At 39.1% G+C, this 26,252-nt stretch overlaps 1 protein-coding gene across 4 annotated transcripts in view; it reads left to right on the plus strand.

Moving 5' to 3' along the window:
• Nucleotides 1-351: 351 nt before the first annotated feature.
• Eml5 (EMAP like 5) overlaps nucleotides 352-26,252 on the plus strand; it is a 112,910-nt gene continuing 87,009 nt past the window's right edge. For 2 of the 4 annotated variants that reach the window (XM_027419615.2, XM_027419617.2), the window contains exons 1-4: nucleotides 352-677; nucleotides 13,279-13,438; nucleotides 17,155-17,253; nucleotides 20,387-20,455. In XM_027419615.2, the coding sequence (XP_027275416.1) occupies nucleotides 481-677; nucleotides 13,279-13,438; nucleotides 17,155-17,253; nucleotides 20,387-20,455 (525 nt within the window). In that variant the 5' untranslated portion in view covers nucleotides 352-480. The remainder of the gene's footprint in view (nucleotides 678-13,278; nucleotides 13,439-17,154; nucleotides 17,254-20,386; nucleotides 20,456-26,252) is intronic. The other 2 variants (XM_027419613.2, XM_027419616.2) reach the window with 1 other exon arrangement.

A 26,252-nucleotide genomic window follows, 5' to 3' on the forward strand; every position in this document is an offset into this window, starting at 1 on the left:
CCGGAGGGCGGGGCCCGCCAGTCATCTGGGCTCGGGAGCGCGGGCGCGAGCGGCGCGGCACCGCGGGGCTGTGGAGGCGAGGCGGCGGCTGGACTCGAGCGCCGCAGGTGACCCCGGCAGGGAGCCGGGTGCGCGGGGCCGGCTGGGAAAGCGGCGGGCTGGAGGCGGGCACCCCCCGCTTCCCCGCTGGGTTGTCTCTCCGCCTAGGCGCCGGGCTGAGGAGAGGCGGCGAGCTCCGAGGCTCCCTGACGACCAGCGGCGCTAGCGGCCCTCCCTCAGCATGTTCGGTGAGGACAGGCTCTTCCTCCCGCCCGTGGGCTGAGGCGGCGGCGGCGGCGGCGGCCACACGAGCGAGAGATGCACCTGCCGGGCTCGGCTTAGAGGAGCGTCCGGGCCGCCATCCGGAGGGAGAGCTTTCGTTGCCCAGACCCGGCGGCGGCGACCGCGGCCCGAGCCGCAGCGACCGGTGGGCGCCGGGACATGGCGGCCCGGAGCGCCCCGAGCTGCCACCTGCGGCTCGAGTGGGTGTACGGCTACCGGGGCCACCAGTGCCGCAACAACCTCTACTACACGGCGGCCAAGGAGATCGTGTACTTCGTGGCGGGGGTCGGCGTGGTGTACAGCCCCCGGGAGCATCGGCAGAAGTTCTACCGCGGCCACAGCGACGACATCATCAGGTATGTGCTCCCGGGGAGGGGAGCTCCATCACCCCTGCAGACCTGAGCGCTCTCGGAGTTTGCAGCACCAGCCTGTCCTTCTGGAAGTCGTCGTCGTGACCGCTCCTGCTAAGGAGCATCACCCAGGAAGGCAGTGTGCATCTCTGTCTGTCTGGTCACTCTGCTTCCCTTCCCCATCTCCTTATTCCGGGTCGGATCCTAAGGACTGTCAGCCCGCACGTCATTCGCTTCGATGGCTCTGTGACCTTTCCCACTGCATCAAAATCAGGAAACTTGTCGAAAGGTTGTTTGGCTAACGCTTTTCCTTTTCTTTTCTTTCTTTTTTTTCCTTTTCTTTCTTTCTTTCTTTCTTTTTGACCCAATGATTGATTGCCTGTTAAAGGAAATCTTACAGAGCCAGGGGTAGGAAATACTTAACAGAAAGACTGACCCAAGCTTCGCAAAGCGGAGGCTGGACCTGGGGAGCGCATCACACAGTGTCCATAAGGGTACTCAACTCTTGACCACAGTTATTAGTTCGGGTTTCACTACCAGCAATTATCAGCAGAGAAACTCAGGTATACATGGGCAATACATGGGAGGTTGAAATTCACACTGGAAGGCAGTTTTTTTTTGTTTGTTTGTTTTTGTTTTGTTTTGTTTTGTTTTGTTTTCGAGACAGGGATTTTCTGTGTAGCTTTGGAGCCTATCCTGGCACTTGCTCTGGAGACCAGGCTGGCCTCGAACTCACAGAGATCCGCCTGTCTCTGCATCCTGAGTGCTGGGATTAGAGGCGTGCGCCACCAACGCCCGGCTGGAAGGCAGTTTTGAGGGTACATCTTATATGAGAAATAACCCCACTGACTTCCAGTTCTGTTGTTTATCTTCATAAGAGTAATCTTAAGTTTGCTTTCCTGTTTATAATTTAAATCACAGGTTGTGTGTATTTTGCTCTTTATTGATCTGCATCTCAAAGTAGACCGTGACGTTTACATTTCTATAGGAAGCAGTACACATAAAGACCAGTTTTCAGTATCTCAGCTGAACTTTTATGTTAAAGTTAGGAGTTTTAGAATTCATCTGTTGCCTCAAGCACATTTTTGTCTTCTATCAAAGTGACTACATTATAGAAAAATTTGAGAGTACCTTTGAGTTGCTGCTTCTGAGTTTTTAACACAGGTTCTGTGATCAGGCTTAAGTTTATTCCTTCGTGGTTGTTCCACAAGATTCAAATTAGGCACTTCAAATCAGTACAGTGGTTTGATGACTAGTAAGTAAGACGCGCCGGTGCTGGAATTCCATGAAGTTGTGTTGTTTTGGCTCTCTGTACATATAAAAGAGGGAAAAGGGCCTAAGGGCAGCAGGTGAGATAGGATGGAGCAATGTAAAAGTAAGCAGAATTTGAAATTGTGGAGTATGGAAGGCATGGTTGGGGGTTTTATTATTATCCACTTTTTTTTTTTTTTTTGACACTGCAGTGAAGGTTTTCTGGATTGTACATTTTGGAAAGAAACCTGAGAAGCAATTTTATTCTCCTCAAATTTGGGTGTATTTTTCCTCTGTGGTGGTAGTGATAAGGGCCAAATCACTAACCTTAAGAGAAGAGTAACTACTGATCTTGTTATTCACTTCAAGAGCAGAGTTATCCCAGTTTTTTTTCTTCCCCCCCCCCCCAGTCCTCTCAGGTCTGTCCTTCTCCATGGACTAGGTCTCTAGCTTTACCTATGTGAAGTAGCTTTGAGTAGCAGCGGGCCCCCCCCCCCGCCCCATATTATTAGGTTAAATTCAGTAAGTGGTGCAGGTGTGAAGGATATTGAAGTCTTTTTCTTTTGAGACAGAGTTTCTCTCTGTAGCTTTGGAGGCTGTCCTGGAACTGGCTCAGTAGACCAGGCTGGTCTCGAACTCACAGAGATCCACCTGTTTCTGCCTCCTTAGTGCTGGGATTACCACTGCCTGACTGGATACCGAAGTCTTTGTAGTGCATGCAATTCTTTTTACTCTTTGTTAGAGCCATATTATATTGAGGAGTTCCAAAACATGGTTCGATTTATTTGAGGGGAGACAAAGTTATGTCTCCATTTTTTTTTTTTTTTTAGCAGTAGTAGAAGCTATATTACATGCCACACTGCCTGAAATTGTTATTTATTTATTTATTTATTTATTTATTGTCATACTTCAGATTGAACCCAGGTCAGGTGAACATATAGTCAAGTGCTGTATCACTGAGCTACACTGACTGCAATTTTTATATTTCATTTCAGTAAACTGTAAGGAAGGCCATACTTTTGCCTTCTGCAAGAGTTGTGCAACCCATACATGTATCGCAAAATACTTCCAAACAGCAAACCTACTCTACATATCTGTGATTAGATGTAAATGATATATTTTTATATAATTTATGACAATATAAAAGGATTTCCTGAAAAGTTGTAGTGGGTAGTAAAATCTGAACCATAGAGTATAGTAAAAATGGTGGCACAAATTTAATACAATACTAAGAATATAACTGAGAAATCAAAGTGCTTTGCAAATTGTATTTCAGATAATGACAGCTTATTCTTGTGAAATAAAACAGTCAAACATTAAAACCTGTTTCTTTTTTCGACTCAGTGCTTGACCTATAAGCAAAGAAACCATTCCAATAATTATTCAGTTATTTCACAGCAAAAGATACAGCATTCATAAATGTGATGGATAGTAGAAAGCAATGTTACGATATTAGCCTTAATAATGAAAATGTTCTCATCAGTTTTGTTCCGATATCTGCTTAAAATTTGCTTGTGATTTATTAGTGAAATAAAACTCAAGGCTAAGAATAGGTCATTGTCATTCGGTTTTAAAAATGTAAGGGCTGTGTTGGTTGTAGTTTGAATAGTTTGTTACTTGGCGCTTCTGTAACCTTCCTGTCATCTAGGATGGCCCAAGGTGGTTCCAAATGTCATCACATCATTTTATTACATAGCTTATGGCTGTCTTCCTTCTTTTGCCCTGTATCTGGGTGTTATTTGTCTTTGACTGGTATTTATTCCAGCAACTTGTTTATATTTGGATGTGAACATCAATGCCAAAATAATGCAGGGCTTTTCTTTGTGGTGCATGTGCATGTGTGTACGTGTTCCAAGTTCTGTTGTTTCAATTCCTCTATTCATTTGGTGTTAGCAACCATTTTTAAACTGTTTTGATATATTGCTAGTTCTAGTTTTAAGTGGCTTATTAGTGGCCTAGTCTGAAACCTTTTTTAAAAAGTTTTGAAACTTTTGCTAATTGGTACCCCCCCAAAGATTTTATAGCTTTTAACCTATGATTTTCTTCTTACTGCCCATCACCATTTATTTGGCAAAGTAGTGGATATTATTAAAAGTTTTCAAACCCTGTATGCCAGGAAGGACCGTGGATGGGATATAGTTAACTTGGTGTGTTTTCACATTAGCCTCTGGTTTAGATTCGGGACTATTAAGAACATTTTTGGTAGGTGCTCAGACAGTGTGGAAGAGAGTCATCACTGTTCAGGTGATACTCTAGAGACTTGGAGGGGAGGAACGAACTATACTGTGTAGAAATCTGAGTAAAGGATAGAGTAGGCAAAGGGACTCTTCTCTATGAAAGCTCTCAAGTAGAAGTCCTAATGGAGTTGAGCAACAGTAAGAGAATTGGTGTGGCTGGAGTACCATGAACTTCAGTGAAGTAAAGATGAGATGGAGTAGATTTTGTAGGCTTTCTGTCTGAGACTGGAAGTTTGCATTTTTTTTTTTTTATGATTGTGGTTTGAATAAGAATGGTACCCAGTACCCAGGCTTATTGATTTGAATGCTTAGTCATCAGGGAGTGGTACTACTTGAGAAGGCATAGGAGTTAGAGCCTTGTTGGAGTAGGTGTGGCCTTGTTGAAGGAGGTGTGGCCTTATTGGAGGACGTGTGTCACTCGGGGTGGGGTTTTAGGTCCCAAAGCTCAAGTCAGGCCCAGTGTCTCTCTCCTCTTGCTGCCTTTGGATCTAGATGTGGAACTCCCAGCTACTTCTTCAGTAGCATGCCTGCCTGTTTGCCACCATGCTCCCTACCATGATAGTAATAGACTAAACCGCTGAAAGTGTAAGCAAGCCCCAATTAAATGCTTTCTTTTATAAGCGTTGCCGTGGTCATGGTGTCTCTTCACAGCAACAGAACACTAAGACAAAAATTTAATGAAGTTACTGACTTGGAGAATAACCAAGTCATTAGCTTCTATATTCATAATATATAGAGGAGGCGCAGGAGAGAAACCACTGAGGGACCTGTTGTGGCACTTCTTTCCAGAGGTGTTTGTGGCTTGGACCAATCTCAAGATATTGGGAAGAGCAATGAGAAAGGTAAAATTTAGGGTGTATTTTAAAGATAGGAGCAGTATGGTTGATTCATGAATCTGATGTAAATTATAAGAGAAAGGAAGATCAATAATGATCACAGGAACGTTTATCAGAAGGTCTAGAGAATTGAAGTTATCAGTTACTGAGTTGGGAAAGATTGTGAGAAGCATTTTCTGTGTGATGGGGGGAAAAAATTAAAAGCCCTGTGTTAGAAGAGTTCAATTTAGCATACTTCATAGACAAGTACGTGGGGTATAAGTTAGACAACTGAACATATATGCCTCTAGCTCATGGAAGCACCCAGATATGGCTAGTATAAATTGGGGTGTTATCAGCATGTAAGTAGTGAAGCCAGGAATCTCCACGAAGTCACCAGGGTAGCAAGTATAGACAGAGAATGGATCTGGAAATGGACTTCTGTTGTGCTCCAACATTCAGATTCAGGGGAGATGAAAAATGAAATAAGAAAAATGTGGCCAGAGGAGCAGATGGGAGGAGTGTGGGGATATCAAGATATGATCAAGCCTGCTTCCCATTAGTGAAGATATTAGCTGTCTTGTGGTTGTTACATTCCAGTCTAAGACCTGCTCAAGAGACCATCATGTTCAAATGATTAGGGGAAAGGAGGTACAGGAAGAAGTCAAATAGGCTATTATTACTACAAACAACTAGCACCCTTTAGGATATTCCAGCAGCTCCTATTTACTTTGTTTTTTAAAATAAACAATCAAACAATGGCATGTGGCTGGCAGCCCTAGATTCTTACTACTAAGAGTATGGTCTTCAGATTAGCAATAGAAACATTACCTGAAAACTTGTGAGAAATGCAGATTCTTATGTCTTACACTGTGACTCAGTTTTCCGTAATTGTGACACAGTACCTGAGAAAGGAATTTAAAAGCAGGAAATCTGTATTTCTGCTTATTTCAATTGAAGGTTGAATGTCTTTTGTTGCTTAGGGCCTGAGACAAAGCATAATATCATGGTGCAGTGCAAATTACAAAGAAGACTGCTGACTACAGGACAGCCAGGAAGTGGATAGATGGGGAGAGGAAGAGGACCTGCAGAAGATCAGCCCTGCCTCCCCCCTTTCCTTCTTTGCCTGTCTCTTCTCTCTCCCTCTCTTCTCTGCCTGTCTCTCTGTCTCTGTCTCTGTCTCTGTCTCTGTCTCTCTCTCTCTCTGCCTCTCTCTTCTCTTCTGTCACTCCTGTCCCCATGAGTCCTGCCTCCCTTCTCCTCTCCCTCCTTTTCCCATTCACTTTCCCCCAGTAAAAACCTCTCCACCCAAGCTCTGCTGAATGATGTCTTTCTCTCTCAATCTGCTTTTTAAATTACATCACACACTATATGTAACATATAGGTTGTATTTTTGGTTAATATTATAACAGGAGCTTTTCCTAAAATGGGAAAAACCATTCTTTTAGGTGGTGTTAAAGTTTTTGCTATCATAGAGGGTGGAATGAAAGCATTTTCATAAGGGTTGTTCTTTGTTAAGGATTATTTTATTCAAAATTTCTTTTTAATTTTAGCAGCTTCTTTGAAAATTCAGTTAACAATATTGGTTGAATAACTACATATACTAATTATTTCTTTAGATGCCTAGGGTTCAAAATAAAGTGTGTGTGTGGGGGGGTGAGGGGTGGGGGTGATTGTAAAGTCTCTGCCCCATTGGTTAGCATATAGATTTTAATGGAAAGAGTTAGATCATATGTCTACAATAGTAATTTTAGATAGTTGACAATTACTGTGACTGCAGTGGGATAATGTATCGAATATATTGAAATCACCATGAGTATTTAGAGAAAGCGTCTCAGTGCAAAATATGTTTGACCTAAAAGATAAATGAGTCATAAAAGCACTATTTTGTTGACCTTTTTATGGGACAGAAAGGCTTATGTGGCTAGAGTGAACAAGAAGGAAAATGGTACAGGTTAAGGCTTGAGAACATCCTTTGGGATTCCACCCAGATGGGATTTCATTCTAGATCAATGGTAAGTGGTTGGAGAGTTTTAACCAAGTGAATGGTAAAGTCAGAATTATGTTGTTATGAAAGATTACTTTGGGGTCATTGAGATGGCTTGCCAAACAAGCCTGCTGACCTGACTCTGATCCTCAGAACCCACACAAAGTGGTAGAGAACAGACTCCACAGAGTTGTCCTTTTATTTCCACATACATTCTGTTTCGTGCCCTACTCTCAGTAAAATAAATCAAATCAATGTTTTTTTTAAAAAACATTCTGGCTATATTGAGGGAACTCTAAAAAAGAGCAATACAGAAAAGAAGGATGGGTGGTCAGGAGGCTACTGAAGTAGTCCTGGTATAAGATGAATGCTGTCCTGAATGAACACTGCAGAGACAGGTAAGGGTGATGATAGAGGCAGTAGCACAGGCTAATGGAATTATGTGGTAACTGCAAAAATAGTAGTGAGAATGGAATTTATATTCTTGATCCAAACAATACATGTCTCAGGTTTTAGCTAGAGATGACAAGAGAAGGAAATAAAAGGAGTACAGGTAGGAAAAAGAAGACAAAGTATCCTTTGTTTGCAGATGATGGTTCTATACATAAAGGGACCTAAAGACTCCACAAAAACCTCTTAGAACTGGGAGACACTTTCATCAAAGTGACAAAATACAAAATTAACACATAATGATTAGTAGCTTTCTTATATACATATGACAAACATGACAAGCATACTGAAAAACATTAAGGAAACAATCCCATTCAACACATACACACAGACACACACCAAAGCAAAACAAACAAACAAAAAAAGCAAACCCTATTCCTAGGAGCCAGTCTAACCAAAGATGAGAGACCTCTACAATACTTTAATACACTGAAGAAAGAAATTGAGGAATATACCACAAGATGGAAAGATACCCCATGCTCTTTGATTGGCCACCCTTCTAAAAGCAATCTATAGTTTCAAGCACCCCATCAAAATATCAGGACCTTTCTTCACAGACATAGGGGAAAAAAAAAACCTTAAAATTTGTGCAGAAGCACAAAAACCCAAGAGTAGCCAAAGCAGGGATGCCTGAACTGGCCTACCCCTGTAATTAGATTGGTGAATACACCCATCATCATAGAGCCCTCATCCAGTAATTGATGGAACCAGACACAGAGATCCACAACTAAGAACCAGGCAGAGCTCCGGGAATCCAGTCAAAGAGAGGGAGGAGGGAACATATGAGCAAGGGAGTCAAGATCATGATGGAGGAATCTGCAGCTGAACCAAGCTTAACTGACTAGTGGATCTTTGACAGGTGCCAAAATACACATTGGAGGAATGATCACATCTTAAACAAGTAGTACTGAGAAACCTGTATTTCCACATTCAAAAAAAAAATGAACTAGATTATTTATTTTTTCTTTTTGGTTTTTTTGAGAAAGGGTTTCTCTGTGTCTCTGTGGCTTTGGAGGCTGGAACTAGCTCTTGTAGAACAGGCTGGTCTCAAGCTCACAGAGATCCACCTTCCTCTGCCTCCATCACCACCACCACCACCACTGCCGCCGCCGCCGCCCGGCTTGAACTAGATTCTTATCTCTAATCTTCACAAAGCACAACTTCAAATGGATAAAGGATCTTAATATAAAAACCGGTACCCTAAAATTGCTAGTTGACTAAGTAGGGAGTACACTTCAACTTGTAGGCACAGGTAAGGACTTTCTAAATAGGACTCTGGTAGCTTAGGAATCAGATCAACAATTGACAAATGAGATCTCATGAAATTAAAAGAAAAATTCTTTATAGCAAAGGAAATGGTTCATGAAGAAAATAGTCAGACTATAGAATGGAGAAAATCTTTGCCAGCTATACAGATGACAAGGGATTAATATCTAGAATATACAGATAACTAAACAACAACAACATGAATAAAACTAATCACCAAGAAAACAAACAATCCAGTTTTTAAAATGGGCTGTGGGCCAGGTGGTGGTGGTACACACCTTTAATCCTAGCACTGAGGAGGCAGAGGTAGGCAGATCTCTGTGAGTTCAAGGCCAGCCTGGTCTACAGAGTAAGTTCAAGGACAGGCTTTGAAGCTACTCAGAGAAACCGTGTCTCAAAAAAACCAAAAAAAAAAAAAAAAAAAAAGAAAAGAAAAGAAAAGAAAATGGGCCTAATATTAAAAAAGACATACAAGTAGCTACTAAGCACTTTAAAAAGTGTTCAACATCCTTAGCCATTGGTGAAATACAGATTAAAACTGTTAAGTTTTCACTACCATGCATGGCTTCCCTCTTGTTGAGCAGGCCTTAATTAAGTCCAAGTAGAGAGCTATTGGTTACTGCTGACATATATGTACCACTGTTGCCATGATGGTTATTGTGGCTCATATCAGTCATAGCTTGGTAGGACTATAGGTTGCGTCTCTTGGAGACTTTCCCAGAGCCTTCTGGTACCATGAAGCTAGTCCTCAGGAAGGAGGCTTTCAGGTCAAACCTAGCTCAGGTCCTCTGGGTCATGTGTCCAAAGTACATGGTGTCTTTAGCAGTGGGGACTTGCTTTTCATTTCTAGGAGGCAACCAAGTGCAAGAGCAGTGGGCTATAATGTTTTGGGAGTCTCTTGGACAACTCTGGCCAATACCTCAAAAGGAGACTTATATATCAGAGAGGCTGTACCTAAAAAGTTTTATCAACATGACTGCCTACACAAGACCTGAATAAGGATGACAACAGTTGACATGCTAACATGGAAGGGGAAAAGCCTGCAGGGCCACAGTCCTAGACAAAGAACTATGGAAACTGGGGAATGCCGAGAGGGAGAAATGGTTTTCCCCAGGATGAGCCTCCCAATTGGTTATTCTATACCAAGTGGTCAGTCCTGAGGTCATATACATATATGTAACATTATACATACTGAGAAGTTTGTATTTATGTACTTAGGAATAGATATTTAATAACAAAGAAAAATGACCATAAATTTGAGAGAGAGTAAAGGGGTACAATGGAGGAGTTGGAAGAAGGAAAGGAAAGGAAGGGAAATGAAGTATTTATATTATAATTTAAAACATAAAATTAGTTTAAAAAAAACTACTTTAAGATTCCATTTTAGCCAGGTGTTGGTGGTGCACGCCTTTAATCCCAGCACTCAGGAGGCAGAGGCAGGCAGATCTCTGTGAGTTTGAGGCCAGCCTGGTCTACAGAGTGAGTGCCTGGATAGGCTCCAAAGCTACACAGAGAAACCCTGTCTCGAAAAAAAAAAAAAAAAAAAAAAGATTCCATTTTATTCCAGCCAGAATGACTAAGATTAAAAGAAGAAGAAAAGAAAACCAATGACAAAAAAATGCTGGTGTGGATGTGGCAAAAGGGGGAACTCTTTTACATTGTTATATAGTGCTAGACCTTGCTTGCTACAACATTGGCCTTCCAGATACATGCGTTCACTGGTGCAATAGAGCAAAACTGTGTCTTTGTCAGTGTTCTATTGCTGTGAAGAGTCACCTTGGCAACTCTTGTTTTTCTTTCTTTCTTTTTTTTTCTTTTCTGTTTAACAGCCCTAGCTGTCCTGGAACTCACTTTGTAGACCAGGCTACCCTCCAGCTCACAGAGATAATGCCCACTTCTGTCTCTGTCTCAGAGTACTGGGATTAAAGGCGTGCATGCATTATCACCACCACCCAGCCTTGGCAGCTCTTATAAAGGAAAGCATTTAATTGGGGCTTGCTTTAGAGGTTTTAGAGGTTTAGTTCATTATCATCGTGGTGGGAAGCATTGTGTCACAAAGGCAGACATGGTGCTGAGAGTTCTACATCTGCATCTGCAGGTAGCAAGAAGGGAGAGAGCCTCTGGGCCTGGGTTGGGCTTCTGAAACTTCAAATCCCACCTCCAGTGACTCACTTCCTTTGATAAGGCCACACCTACTCCATCAAGGCCACACCTCCTGATCCTTCCAAATGGTGCAGCTCCCTGGCAACTAATCTTTCAAATCTGTGAGCTTATAGTAGGGGCCATTCTTAGTCAAACCAGCATACTATGTATGGAGGTAACCAACCACCCTCCTGATTGGGTTTGAGGTCTGCTCCACAGGAGGCAATTCATGCCTGATACTGTAGACATGGTCAAAACCCATAGCTAGGGAAGTCATAGGTTCTTTTAGAGAACCCATTGATATTGGAGGAAGGTGAGGAGTGTTGTTTAATGCTTTCTCTGGACATGACATTGGCTCTTTGTTGTATGGCATTTCCCTCAGAATTGAAACATTCCAGGAAGGAAGGGGAGGCTCATGAGACTTAGGGGGTAAACAAATAGTCATAAGTCTGGGAGAACATAAACTTGGAAGATTTGTGAAGATCCCTTGTCAGAGTATAAGGAGTGAAAGACTGATGGAGCAGACTGACTAGTTGAGCTGGAGGGAGATTCATTCTCAGACTGGTGGCTGCTGCAAGCTGTGTAGAGAGCTCCAAGGTTGCAACCTTTGTGAATTGTTGCCTGTGTTGGGTGGACTTTTCAGTAATGCTTTGACTCATCCTTGTTCCATGTGATTTCTCACCTATACTCCTGTTAGTGACTCCAAGAAAAACTTTGGTTCACTAAGCTGGACATTGGCATGATCTTTATGTACTTTGGTCTATCGTGGGTTCCTTTTGGGGATGAATAGACATCTGTGTGTTGTGTTTCCCTAAGAAAGGTCTGTCACACCAGGCATTTCATGTAAATAAATCCATAGAGTATGTGGCCCTTATGTATATTTTTTCCTGTGAAGTATTAAATTTCAGAGTTCATCTCTGTTACTCCATACTATTAGCACTTCATTTCTTTTTTTCTCCATTCAGTTGGTGAACATTTGAGTTGTTAATTTTTGCTATTATGAATGTTTTTTGCATGAACTTTTGTGTACAAATCTTGTGTGGACATATGTTTTTACTCCTTTTAGAAGTAGAATTGTTGCATCCTATAGTAACTGCTAAGCTGTTGTTCAAACTGGCTCTCTAATTTTATAGTCCCACAAATAATATTTGAGGGATCCAATTTTCTATATTATTTAAATTTAAATTTAATTTAATTATGACTGGTACTTTTACAGGGATTCTGTTGATCTTAGATCATTTTAAGAAGAATTATTACATTCCTTAAAGCCTGGAACTGATGTGATTTATCTGTTTAGACCTTTTAAAATGTCTTCTAGATTTCAGTACAGAAGGAATAACTTCCTTAAGTTTATTATTATTATTTATTCTTGCTGGTGCTCCTGTGATTCGGATTTTCTTGATCTTTTTGGTGTTCTCTGCTAGTGTATAGAAATGCATTTGAATGTCTTTTTATTTAAAGACAAATCTGATATTTTAAACTCACTTGTAGAAACATTTATCAAGTAGAATTTATGTTCCCTGCCTTCTGCTAACATATGTGCATAGACCTTACTAATAGATTTTTGTCTTACTCTTAAAGGTCGTTGACCACTTTCTGTAAATTCCATGTCACAGTGCTGTTTTTTGTAATGAGATTTGTAATTTATCATTGTTGCAGTGTAAATGCTACCAAATGCCACTCTGGACATTAATATTTAGCCATTTTTCCCATTTTCATGTATGTGTATATGGTTTATAATGTATGTTTTTGTATGCATGCTTGTGGATGCACATGTTTGGGGTGCATGTGCCTGTGAGTATGAGTGCATGTGGAGACCTGAGATTGATGCTGGGAATCACCCCGGATTGCCCAGTCCCTTATTCAGTGAGGCCGGGTCTCTCTCAGTCACACCCAGAGCTCTCTGATTTACCTATTTATTGCTAAGCAGCTTGTTTTGGGGATGCCTTGCTCTCCAAGATTGGAATTATAGGTGGTCTGTCATATCCGCATGGCATTTAGTGGGTTCTAGGAGTAAGAGCTCCAGTCTTCATGTTCCCATGGCAAGTGCTTAACCATGGAGCCATCTTCCCAACCCCAAGATTTAGTTCAATATTAGTCAATAAAAGGAATGGTATGATAGAATAGAAGGCGTGCAACATGAATACCAAATGATAAAGATGGCGTGTGAGAGACAGACAGGTGGCTACAGATTTTGTCTGTAATTCTGTTGATCTCTTTCCTTGAGAAATTTATACACTATATGTAGTTTATGAAGGCTATAGTTTATCATTAACTTTATAAAGTATATTAAGAATTTTAGCAAGAATTTTTATAGAAATTATTTCTAAATATAATTATTTAAGATGAATAGTCTAATGTTGATATTTGTAAATACAAAAATCTACATCAAATGCTATAAATGTTTGATAAGTGATTTTCAAGTCTTATTATTTACTTATTTATTCCTTATTTTTTAGTCTTGCACTACATCCTGAACGAGTGTTGGTAGCAACAGGACAAGTTGGGAAAGAGCCTTACATTTGTGTTTGGGATTCTTACACTGTTCAGACCGTGTCGGTTCTGAAGGATGTTCATACACATGGCATAGCTTGTCTAGCATTTGACTTGGATGGACAGGTATGGGATAATTTTCCTCCTTTTTATCAATTTTTGTTTTAAAATGCTTGCTATAAGAAATCATTATGCTTATAATATAGAATTTAAAAAACAATTGATAAAAGGTATTTGGTTATTTATTTATTTATTTGTTTTTGTTTTTTTTGAGACAGGGTTTCTCTGTGTAGCTTTGGAGCCTATCCTGGCACTCGCTCTGGAGACCAGGCTGGCCTCGAACTCACAGAGATCTTCCTGCCGCTGCCTCCTCAGTGCTAGGATTAAAGGCATGCACAACCAACGCTCGGCAAAGTATTTGTTCATTCAAAGGTGATAAAGTATAAATGATGTAGGGTGGATGACATAGCTAACAAAAATTAAAACAACAAGGGGTATTGATTTCATCATTACAAAGAAGTTTCTCAGTCTAAAAGCCAAAGAAACTCATTCAATGGAATATTACCTGGCTGTTACAGAAAATTTTATCTGTAACTGTTTTACAGGTAAGGTATTTAGGTAGTGCATATGGAAGATACCTTAGGAAAATTAAGTTTCACTAAGTAGAGCTGTTTATATTTTAATTTTCAGTCAAAGTTTTTCTTTTGTAATTATATTTTTATTGAAAATGAGATAATATCTATGAGTTACTTGTATAAAAAAATCAAAGATCAAAACAATGAACATAATTATCATCCCATTGGCTGATCAATTTCCAAGTTATCTTCTAACAAGTCAAGACTTTTTGTAGTTCTGTATAGAAGCTGTTATGACTAAAACATATTTTTAAAGTGGTATGGTTAATTTGTAATTGTTAAATATTTTGTGTTTAAGCCAGGTGTTGGTGGCACACACCTTTAATCGCAGCACTCAGGAGGCAGAGGCAGGCAGATCTCTGTGAGTTCGAGGCCAGCCTGGTCTCCAGAGCAAGTGCCAGGATAGGCTCCAAAGCTACACAAAGAAACCCTGTCTAGAAAAAAACCAAAAAAAAAATTGTGTTTAAATTAGATTTTAAAATCATTTTAACTTAAGGTAAAATTTAGTTATTTGCTTTTATTATTGTTGTAGATCTAGATCATACTATGTTGTATCCTAGAGAAAATGATAGTAGATACCTTATATACCCCCACCCCAGGCAGAGCACCTTTGAGTAGCCCAGAATCCTGTGAATTCTGGTAAGGGATCTGTGAAGACTTCACTGGAGCCTCTCTGAAAATGTGCTTTAGGTTTTATGGTGATTAGCAATTGTGAAAACTCAATTCATGTCCCATGTTTGCTAATATCATTCAAGTCCTTTATGTCTTGTCAGATTTCTTTTTCTTTCTTAAAAGAAAGAATATCTTTCTTACATCAGAGGAGTACAAAATATTATGAAACAAATCCATAAAATTAGTTTAAAATTCCTTTACACATAAGGTTTTTGTGAAATTTAAGAATTTTTTAATGGTGAGGCTATAAGTATCCTTTCGGTATGGATAATTTCTTCTTCACTTTTAAAGTTTGCCTTTTATTTATAATGTGCTACATTGCTGATATGTCCCTTCTTCACTTCTATAATGTTTATTGCTTGGAAGCACTTCACCTTGCTTATATTGAGCTATTTCTGTGAGAAATCGTAAGTACTTGTACTTTATCATCATGTCTTCATGAGGGCATGTTATTAAAATTTAAACTTTGAAAGCCACAGGTATGGAATACATACTATTATGTACCTGGCATTTTCCTAAGTCTGCAGTATTTTATTTAATCCTCACAGCAACCTTATGAAATAGATTCTGTTATTACCTCTACATTGCAGAGAAAGACACTGAGACTGAGAAAGATTAAATAACTTGTTCTGGGTTAACAGCTAACGAGTGGAACCAAAGTGGGAACCAGGTATCACACTCCAAAGCTCATGTTTCTAACAGCAGTGCTTTACTGCTTCCCAAACATGTAACTAGGAGGTAGTTGTTATATATCGAAAGGAGTTTGCCCTTTGAAGAGTACAGTTAATGTCAGGAATTCCTGGAAATTGAAGATAAGGAAATTATTTGAATGAATACATTTTCCAAATTATACCCATTTGGAGCAATCATATCCATTTATAAACTCCTTATAAGACATCAAGTAGGAAATATTGCCTAACATTTTTCATTTTCTGCTAGATTTGAAAGAATATGTGATAATTTTGGATTTGTCCAATTAGCAATGCTAAATGTTCTTTTCCTGAAGGCCTTTTCTAAATGAACTAAATATACATATTAATACTAGTAACCTGTCTTCTCATGGATAATTAAGGGCCGAAAAGTCTATTTATAGAAATCTGTAGTAAACAGGGACTGAATAATAATGGGAGAAGGTAGAGGTTAACTTACTTTATAATTTATCTAAAAAATAACCACATATTATAAAAAAATACAGTGTTCATTCTTTTAAAAATCGTGTGTGTGTGTGTGTGTGTGTGTGTGTGTGTGTGTGTGTGTGTGTGTGTGTATACTTGCCTGTATGAGCATATATAAAGGTCAGAGGTCCAACAGTGGGATGTCTTCCTCAGCTGTTTTGCCACCTTATGTTTTGAGACCAGTATCTTACTAAACCTAGAGTCCAAATTTTCAACTGTGCCAACTGGATCCACCCGTCTCTGTCTCACAGTGCAGGGCTTACAGATCCATGTCTTAATGCTCAGCTTTTTATGTTGGTGCTGGGGATCTGAACTCGTGTCCCCCGACTTATGCAACAGGTACTTCACCCACTGTGGCTCACAATTATTTCTAATATAAGCATAAATTATAGTTAAAACACTGCTAATTTCTAGAATGACCTAAGAATGAAGTCTTTTTTTTAAATCTAATTTCATGAAAACCCCCATGAGCTGGCACAAAAATAAAATGTGTCAGTTTACCTTTGTGAAATTTGTTATTTTCTTATAACAACAAAATGGCTAATTTTTACAGAATAAACAATGAGACCACACAACCCTCCATACTAGACCTGAGCCCATTTGGTTTAAATCGTAATTCTACCCAGGTGAAGCTGTTCTAACTGGGCACTAGGTGGCATTTTTTTTTCATTTGAACAGATCACATAGATTTGTAAAACTAATTATGGCTTATGGTAAATAGTATTGATGAAGATATCAAACATTTATGCAACATTAACCATTTGCAGATATTCTTCTGACTCCTTTATATGTGATTACAATAATGTTCACATTATCCTTAGAAGTACTTTAATTATTTCCATTTAACAGGGAAGGAATATAGGTAAAGAGAGGTTTTAGGTAAGTGCCTGAAGTCTCCGATGTAGTAAATGTTCAAACTTGCTGTCTCATGTGCCAAATCAAGCACTGGTCAAATTTGTATAACATCAAGTAGTTAATATCTTAAGCTTTGTGGCCCATATTGTCTTTGTGATATCTTACTTTTGAGTTAAGGCCTAATCATTGATCCTGCAACAGTCCAACAGTGCATTTAAAAAGATGTCTCTATAGTTTATCTACAAGTTTTAGCTTTCGGCTAGAATTTGATTAGGATACTTTCTGGATATTCCTAGAACTGAAGGTCTTTCTTTTTACTTAATATGAAAAACTAAATGGATGTACAAATATTAATGGAATGGATATATCAATCTGCCTTAAAGGGTGTCAGAAATATGAATGCATATATTTTGATGTTGTAAGTAGACTTTAGTTGCCATTTATAATGTGGTAGTTATTTGAATTTTCTTTTCATTCCCTCCTGAATTTCTTGAACAAAATCCAGCGCTTGGTTTCAGTTGGACTCGATTCAAAGAATGCAGTTTGTGTTTGGGACTGGAAAAGGGGGAGAATGTTGTCTATGGCTCCTGGTCACACTGACAGAGTGAGTATCTCCTCTGGGTTTTCTAATGCATACCTGGCAGGAAAAGTCTGGCGTAGAGTTCAGGGGGTTTTCTTTTGTGTCTTGTCACTGTCACATACCATAGGTAATACAAGTTCTACAACTTATAAAAAAAAAATTGGTACAATTATAGGGGAGAGGAAAGGGTGTGAAGGAAATGTGTAATGAATTTTTTAACAGAATTTTCCAAAACCAAGTATAGTTTCATTTGAACAATTCTGTAAGCATACTAAGTACTATTGGTTTGTATACTTTTCCTCCCCCTCCCCCCCAGACAGGGTTTCTCTGTGTAGCCCTGGCTGTACTTGAACTTCGCTTTGTAGAGCACTCTGGCCTCAAACTCTCAAATATTCATTTTGTCTCTGCCTCCCAAATGCTAGGATTAAAGGGAGTTCAGGACAGCTATGGCTACACAAAGAAACCCTGTCTCAAAATGTAAACAAAACAAAAATAATAATAATAGTAGAATACGGGGCTGGAGAGATGGCTCAAGGGTTAAGAGCACTGACTGTTCTTCCAGAGGTCCTGAGTTCAATTGCCGGTAACCACATGGTAGCTCACAACCACCTTGAATGAGATCTGGTGCCCTCTGCTGGCATGCGGGCAGAAGACTGTATACATAACAAATGAATAAAATCTTAAAAAAAATAATAGAATACTTTGTAATCAAGGCTTTGTTTCTTTGTTTTTGTTTTGAGACAGGGTCTGTCCTGTAACTCACCCTGTAAAACAGGCTGGCCTCAAATCCACAGAGATCTGCCTGCTCTGTCCCAGTGCTAGGATTAAAGGCCTGAATACTAATGACCATGCCCATGCCCAGCCTTGTAATTGAGTTTTTAATTAAATGCTGTAATTTTATGAACCTAGATCAAAATTTAGATAAACTCTTTAAAATGTCTATTTTTTGAAGTTTTTTAAATATATTTTTTTATTTTTACAAAATTATAATTTCACATGTCAATCCCTTCTCCCTCTCCCCCTCCCTCCAACCATCCACCATTCCCCTACCCCCTCCGCTCCCCATAGAGGGTAGGGCCCTCCACGGGGATTCCCTAAATTCCACAACATCATCCTGGGCCAGGCCTAGGCCCTCCCCCATGTGTCCAGGCAGAGAGAGCATCCCTTCTCATGAATGGGCTCTCAAAGTCCCTTCTCACACCAGGGAAAAATACTGATCCACTACCAGAGGCCCCATAGGGTGCCGAGGCCTCCTCATTGACATCCACTTTCAGGGGTCTGGATCAGTCCCGTGATGGCCTCCCAGACAGCAGACTGGGGGCCATGTGCTCCCCCTTGTTCAGGTCAGCTGTTTCTGTGGGATTCAACAGCCTGTTCCCGACCCCCTTGATCTTCCTTTCTCCCTCTCTGCAACTGGTTTCCAAATTTCAGTTCAGTGTATAGCTGTGGGTGTCTGCCTCTGCTTCCATCAGCCATTGGATGAGGGCTCTAGGATGGCATAAAAAGTAGTCATCAGTCTCATTATAGGGGAAGGGCATTTAGGGTGGCCTCTCCACCATTGCCTAGATTGTCAATTGGTGTCATCCTTGTAGATCTCTGGAAATCTCCCCAGTGCCAGATCTCTCCTCGGACCTATAATGGCCCCCTCTGTTATGATATCTCTCATCCTGCTCTCCTCTATTCTTCCCCCAACTCAACCTTTCTGCTCCTCTGTTTCCTCCTCACCCCTCATCTTCTCCTCCTCACATTCTGCCAGCTCCCTCTCCCCTACCCTCATGCTCCAATTTAGCTTAGGAGATCCTGGCCCTTCCCATTCTCCAAGGACCATGCATTTTTCTCTTAGAGTCCTTCTTGTTTCCTAGTTCCTTTGGTGAAGAGATTTGTAGGCTGGTAATCCTTTGGTCCATATCTAAAATTCATATATGAGTGAGTACATATTATGTTTGTCTTTTTGTGACTGGGTTACTTCACTCAGGATGGTTTCTTCTAGTTCCATCCATTTGCCTGCAAATTTCAAGAATCCGTTTCTAAAATGTCTATTTTTAAATGAGAATAGTAATGCTAGTTTGTAAGCATCTGTAAGTGTTTTGTAGATAATTTTGTATGTTTTTGCAATTTGGAGAATATCCTTGGTTTTGGCAAATTCTTTAAGGAGCCTTTTACATGGCCACTGATGACTATTAAAATGTCTATATCTTAATAGACAACCTTGTTCTAATTTACTTGGGTCAAAGTATTTCATAAATTTGTACCTTGTAATCTGCAAACCAATTTTTGTAAAATTGGTGCTGAATGATAATGGAATTCTAAAAAGTGTTATCATTAGTATTTTAAAATTGCATCCATGTGTTTCCATGTAGTGTCCATTATGGTGAGTTGTCAGGCAGTGTCTTGTAAGGTGCACTCTTCACTGTTTTGGAGAGCATTGCTTTGTAGATTTTTAGAGCTAACAAACTTCTTAGGTTAAGTTACACAATAACCAAAGAAACTTAGTGAAGAGCACCATATACAATGGTAGTTTTTATTTCATTTGTTGCTTGATTGTTGTTTCTATTGGATATTCTGATTCACCTGAGGCTTTTTTTTGTAACAATGTTGTTTGTGTATACTTTGGATTTATGGAATATTAAATATGAATAAAACATGGGGACTCTAAAAGTTAAAGTGTAAGTTAACTCTGACCTATAAAAGAGAAAGATAAAAAACAAAAGATTAAAAAATAGCTGTGAAATGAATGTTTGGATCTTTTATTAAAGTAGTTCTGATTGAAAAATGTAGAAGTGTCCTATATATCTTAGTGTCTGAGTATTCTGTTTGGAGTTTTGCCTCTGTAAAACCCTCAGGCATCAGCCTCCTGCTCTAGCTCTGTTGAATCACTTGTGTTACTTACTTGGATCCAAGTATTCTTTAAAAGTTAAAAGTGAAAGTGTTAAATCTACTTTATTAGCTGCTCTGTCAAGTTAACCAAAATAAAGAAATTGCTTTTATTCCTTATTATCATACTTATCTTTTTCTCATAAGGTTTTGAAATGTAGCATTTCTGTCATTATCAAGACTGCTATAGTATCTGATAAATGAGGATTTAGCCCAATTCATTGTTTGGCAGGATCCTCAAATGATACCAACTATTTTAACCATTAATTTGATTTGTTTACAGATATTTGATATATCTTGGGATTTGTACCAGCCAAATAAACTTGTCAGCTGTGGTGTAAAACATATCAAGGTACAGAAGGCTTCTTCTTTTATAGCGGTCATTTTTGGTTTTCTGTTACTATATATACATCACACCATTAGCCATTTAAGATAGTTACAGAATTCTAACAAGACTTTTTTCTAATGTCAATTTTTTTTAATACTTAGGTCTAGTCTAGCAAGTGCTTAAGGTGTACTTATTTTGAGACATTGTGCAGGTATAAGTTTTAAAAGGGAAGTAATGAGCCACTCTCTGTTAGGAAATACAGCCTATCAAGATAGAATCTACTGTGCTCATCTTGTTTCTTCATATTTCACTTGCAAAGGGAGATGTAAGAATAGGAAATCAAACACAAAGTTTTCATCTGCAGAGATAATACTGCCTTATAGAAGCACATGGATGTCACTCCTGTCACTTAGAGATATTTAGCCTGTGGGAGTCATTTTACCACGATCAGGTTTTTTGCACTTTGTGAAGCTATGACAGTTCTTACCATCCTCAGAATTGATGATTTAAAAGGCAGCATATGGTCAAATGCTGTTCATCGTGCCCAGCTAGGGTTATCTTCCTTTTTCTATATTTGCTATCTGAAGGGACTCCCACCTTGATAGTTACTGTGTATTTGCTTATGCAAGCTATAGGTTTTGTTTTACTCTAGATTTTGAAGCCTATAATATCAGTGGTGATAATCATTTTTTTAAAAAATTTTATTGAAAATAGATTTTTTATACAGTATATCATGGTTATAGTTTTGCCTTGTACCCCTTCTAGTACCTCCCAACCTCTCCTCCCTCCAGATCTACTCCCTTTCTGTCTCTCATTATAAAAGAACAGGCCTCTAAGAGATAACAACCACACATTATGTTTACAATTATCTTTAAATCACTGTTGCAAATGTCAAATACTTGTTTCTCTTCTACTGTCTTATGTAATTGCTCCTTAAACAGTTAATACCTAGTGAGTATTTCTGACTTTCTTATCTGTTTGTCTTCCTCTACTTGCCCCCCACGACTTTAGGTGTAGATTTTAAGCACTGGGAAGATAGATATCTTTGTCTTTTTATCTAAGATGATTTTTGATACAGTACTTACTTGATATATATCTATTTATATATATGCTAACTTATTAGACATATATGTCTATACATAATACGTTAAATGTTCAATAAGTAGTTGACAAATTTGTGAGCCCCTATGAGCCCTGGTTAGTTGATTCTGTGGGCTGTGTTCTTGTAGTGTCCTTGACCCCTCTAGCTCCTACAACCCTTCCTCTCCCTCTTCTTCAGCGTTTCCCAAGCTTCACCTAATGTTTCTCTGTGGGTCTCTACATTGACTCCCATCAGTTGCTGGATGAGGCTTCTCTGATGATGATTATGCTAGGCTCCTGTCTACATGTAAAGCAGAATATCATTAGAAATCATTTCATTGACCTTTTCTATTTATTTTTTTGTGCCAGTCTTATTTGGTACTATCTTAGGTCTCTGGGCTATCCAGTCTCTGGTTCCTGGCCCTCCAGTCAGTGTCAGGCATGTGCTTCCTCTCGTGAGTTAGGTCTCAAGTTGGAGCAGTCATTGGTTGGCCACACACAAGTTCTGCACCACCTTTACCCCAGCACATCTTGTAGGCAGGACAAATTGTAGGTTGAAGATTTTGTTGCTGAGTAGCTGCCCCAGTCCCTCCACTGGAGGCCATGTTTGGTTACAGAAGATGGTTGGTTCAGGCTCTGTATCCCCCATTACTAGGAGTCCTCACTAGGATCCCCATTGTAGATTGTAGGGAGTGTCCATTGCACTAGGTTTCTCCCTTGCCCCTGAAATGCTCCCCAATTCCAGTACTCTCTCCCTTCATGCCCCCCCCCAACCTGATCCCTCCTGTTCCCATCTCCACCTGTCCCAAGTCAGTCTGAAAAATCCATTCTATTTCCCCTTCCCAGGGAGATCAATGTGTCCCCCTGCTTGAACCCTCCTTGTTACTTAGCCTTTCTAGATCCATGGATGGTAGGATAATTATCCTTTACAGCTAATATCCACTTATAAGAGTACATACCATGTTTGTCTTTCTGGATCTGGGTTATCTCACTCAGCATGATTTTTTTTCTAGTTCCATCCATTTGCCTGCAAATTTCATGATGTCATTGTTTTTTTAAGAGATGAGTAGTACTCCATTGTGTAAATGTACCACATTTTCGTCATCTGTTCTTTGGGTGTGGGACATCCAAGTTGTTTCCAGGTTCTGGCTTTATAAATAAAGCTGCTATGAACATTGCTGAGCAAATGTCCTTGTGATATGACAGTACATCTTTGGGTATATGCCCAAGAGTGGTATAGCTGGGTCTTGTAGTAGATGGATTCCCAGTTTTCTAAGAAACTGACACACTGGTTTCCACAGTGGCTATACAAGTTTGTACTCCCACCAGCAATGGAGAAGTGTTCCCCTTGCTCTATATCCTCTCCAACAAGAGCTATTACTTGTGTTTTTGATCTTAGCCATTCTTACAGGTGTAAGATTGAATCTCAGATTAGTTTGATTTGAATTTCTCTGGTGGCTAAAAATGTTGAACATTTCTTTAAGTGTTTCTTAGCCATTTTGAGATTCCTCTGTTGAGAATTCTCTGTTTAAATCTGAACCCCATTTCTAATTGGACTATTTGGTTTGTTTATGCCTAGTTCCTTGAATTCTTAAATATTTTGAATATTAGCCCTCTGTCAGATGTGGAGTTGGTGAAATTTTTTCCCATTCTGTAGGATGCCATTTTGTCTTATTGATGGTGTCCTTTGCCTTACAGAAGCTTTTCAGTTTCTTGAGGTCCCATTTATTAATTGTTGATCTCAGTGTCTACACTATTGGTGTTCTGTTCAGGAAGCTGTCTCCTGTGTCAATGCATTCAAGTCTATTCCCCACTTTCTCTTCTATTAGGTTCAGTGTATCTAGTTTTATGTTGAAGTCTTTGATTTACTTGGACTCGAATTTTATTCAGGGTGATAGATAGGGATCTATTTGCATTCTTCTACATGTTGACATCCAGTTAGACCAGTACCATTTGTTGAAGATGCTTTCTTTTTTCCATTGTATATTTATGGTTTCTTTGTAAAAAACAAACCAAAAATCAGGTGTCCATATGTGTATGGATTCATGTCTGGGTCTATGATTCAGTCCCATTGATTAACCTGTCTGTTATTATGCCAATAACATGTGGTTTTTATTACTACAACACTGCAGTACAGCTTAAAATCAGGGATGATGCCTTCAGAAGTTCTTTTGTTATACAGAATTGTTTTAGCTATACTGTTTTTTTGTTCATTTGTTTCTCCATATGAAGTTGAATATTTTTCATTTAAAATCTGTAAAGAGTTGTATTTGAATTTTGATGGGGATTGGGTCCAATATGTAGATTGCTTTTGGTAGAATGGCTGTTTTTACCATGCTAGTCCCACTGATCCATGAGCATTGATAATCTTTCCATTACAGTGTCCCAGATTTCTTGGATAGTTTGTGTTATGCATTTTTTAGATTTAACATTTTTCTTTGACCAGTATATCTATTTCTTCTATTATATATTCAATGCCTGAGATCCTCTCTTCCATCTCTTATATTGTGTTGGTGTTGCTTGAGTCTGAGCTTACCTAGATTTTCCATTTCCAAAATTCCATAAAGCTAAAACTTTTATTTTCAGTTTTTTTAAGAGCTTAGCTTCTGAGACTAAAGTATATTATGAATTACATTTCTTTTCCCTTGGTAGCAACAATGAGTAGTAAAGTGGCATTTTTATGCCAGCAGTACATTTGAGGGAACTTAAGTCCCAAAGGCGATCTAAAATTGCACTGCCTACTACAGTAGCCACTAGGATATATGGGAATTTAAGTATAAACTCAAATGAAATGATATTTAAAATTCATTTCTTCAGTCATTAACCACATTTCAAATACTGAAAAATCACGTTTCTGGGGATCACTGTATTGGAAATCATGTGTATATACATTATACACATGTATTTATCCATATATACACATATATGTGTAGAGAAGGGAGAGGGAAATTTCCATTTTCACTGAGATTCTACTTGACAGTACTGATGTGGATTCTAGAACAGAAGGGTTAGCCCCTGATGGGTCTCAAAAGCTCTTGGAAGCCTAGACTTTATTCCTCAAAGATTGTATTTCATTTTATCTCAGTGGGTGTTCGGGAATTGTAAATCTCCCCAGGTGACTCTAATGTGAAGCCAAGATTGAGAATCACTGAGCTGGAAGAAAATAACAACATCAAATTGGGACTGGGTGAAAGGGCAAGACCAACTATTCTTGTGAATGTAAATTATGGATGGTGCTTTTAGGTTTAGAAGTCATAAAATTTCATACATTAAAGCACTCGTTAGTTCTGTGAATGGATAAGTACCATAAGTTTTAGTTCTGTGAGGCTTTCAGACTTTAAAATTTAAGGACATGATATTAAAAATATATTAAATGGTGATTTACTTTTTTATAAAAATAATATTCTAGGGACCCAATTTCTTTATTTAGAACTATTTCGTGTGTAAACCCATGCACTACCACATTCAGATTTCATCCGTTAAAGGCTAGGCTCACAACCAAAAATATAAAAATGTATTGAACACTGTATAATAAAATAATAAGGCTGGCCATGATGACTCATGCTTGAATCTATCTTCTCCCTAGGATAAACTGGTCATTTCTAATGGGTATCTTATTTGTAAGTTTTGCAAAGCTGTTATTCAGCTTGAGACTATCCATGGAAACAACATATGTTCTTTCTTTCTGTGCTCTCCCCCATCTTAGCTGTTTGTATCCGATTCCACATAAGATTTTCTCTACCTTCCTGGCACTGGAGATTGAAGCCAGGGCCTTGCACACACTAGGCAAATTACCATCTTCTGAGCTATATTCCCAGCCTTTATCTTCATTTTTATTCCTGACTCACTCCAACTCCTCTCACTCAGAAAGTGGTTGGTTAAGTCCCTAACATTCATGACACTATTGCACTCAAAGCATAACCAAGGCATGCTGGTCATTATTATAATTGTGGGCTTCACAGCAGGGTAAGACTGTTTGATGGCATTTTTCCTCTCAGCAGGTTATGTAACACTTTCTGATGCCATGAAAGGTAGCAAGCAGGAAGGAAACTTTCTGGTTAGTACTAACCTGATTTCTGTGTGATCTGTGTCCAGTATATGTTATCTTCAGTGAGAAGGACTTATGCCATGAAATTCTGGTGGGCAACCAGAAGTGGTGGGAGTAACCTGTATTGTTTTGGAATATCTAGGATACATTAGACTAACAGCTTGAGAACAATTATTCTTGGCACTGGTCTTTTAATTTGGCATCTATGGCTTCTGGGAGGAGCATTATCCCCTGTGTATGGTAACTCCAATTTAATTTTTTTTATGTGAAAACACACACACACACACATACACACACACACACACACACACACACACACACACACACACACACACTGTTTAGAAAGCTTATAAAATAGTAGGTTTCCATATGGCTTTTTACTTCCTTCAAGTTAGTTAACCAATTTCTTTGCCCTCCACTCCCATCCCTCTCCCCATTCAAAGATAACTTTAAAGAAAATGTTAGCTCAAATTCCTTACTCTTACAGATAAAGATTGAAACTAGTGACTAATCTTCTATAACAGCTTGTGACAACACTAGGATGAGGATATGAACACTGAATGTTACTTTACCATAAGGCAACACTTTAGGTAATTTCTAGTCTGCTACTATAGTATAGCACGGAATTATTGAAAATATTTCACTTGGTTTTATAAGCATTATTTGATAATATGCTTATACTGTATACGTTTT

Source organism: Cricetulus griseus, chromosome 5 (genome assembly GCF_003668045.3).
Source record: "Cricetulus griseus strain 17A/GY chromosome 5, alternate assembly CriGri-PICRH-1.0, whole genome shotgun sequence".
Classification (NCBI taxonomy): Eukaryota; Metazoa; Chordata; class Mammalia; order Rodentia; family Cricetidae; genus Cricetulus; species Cricetulus griseus.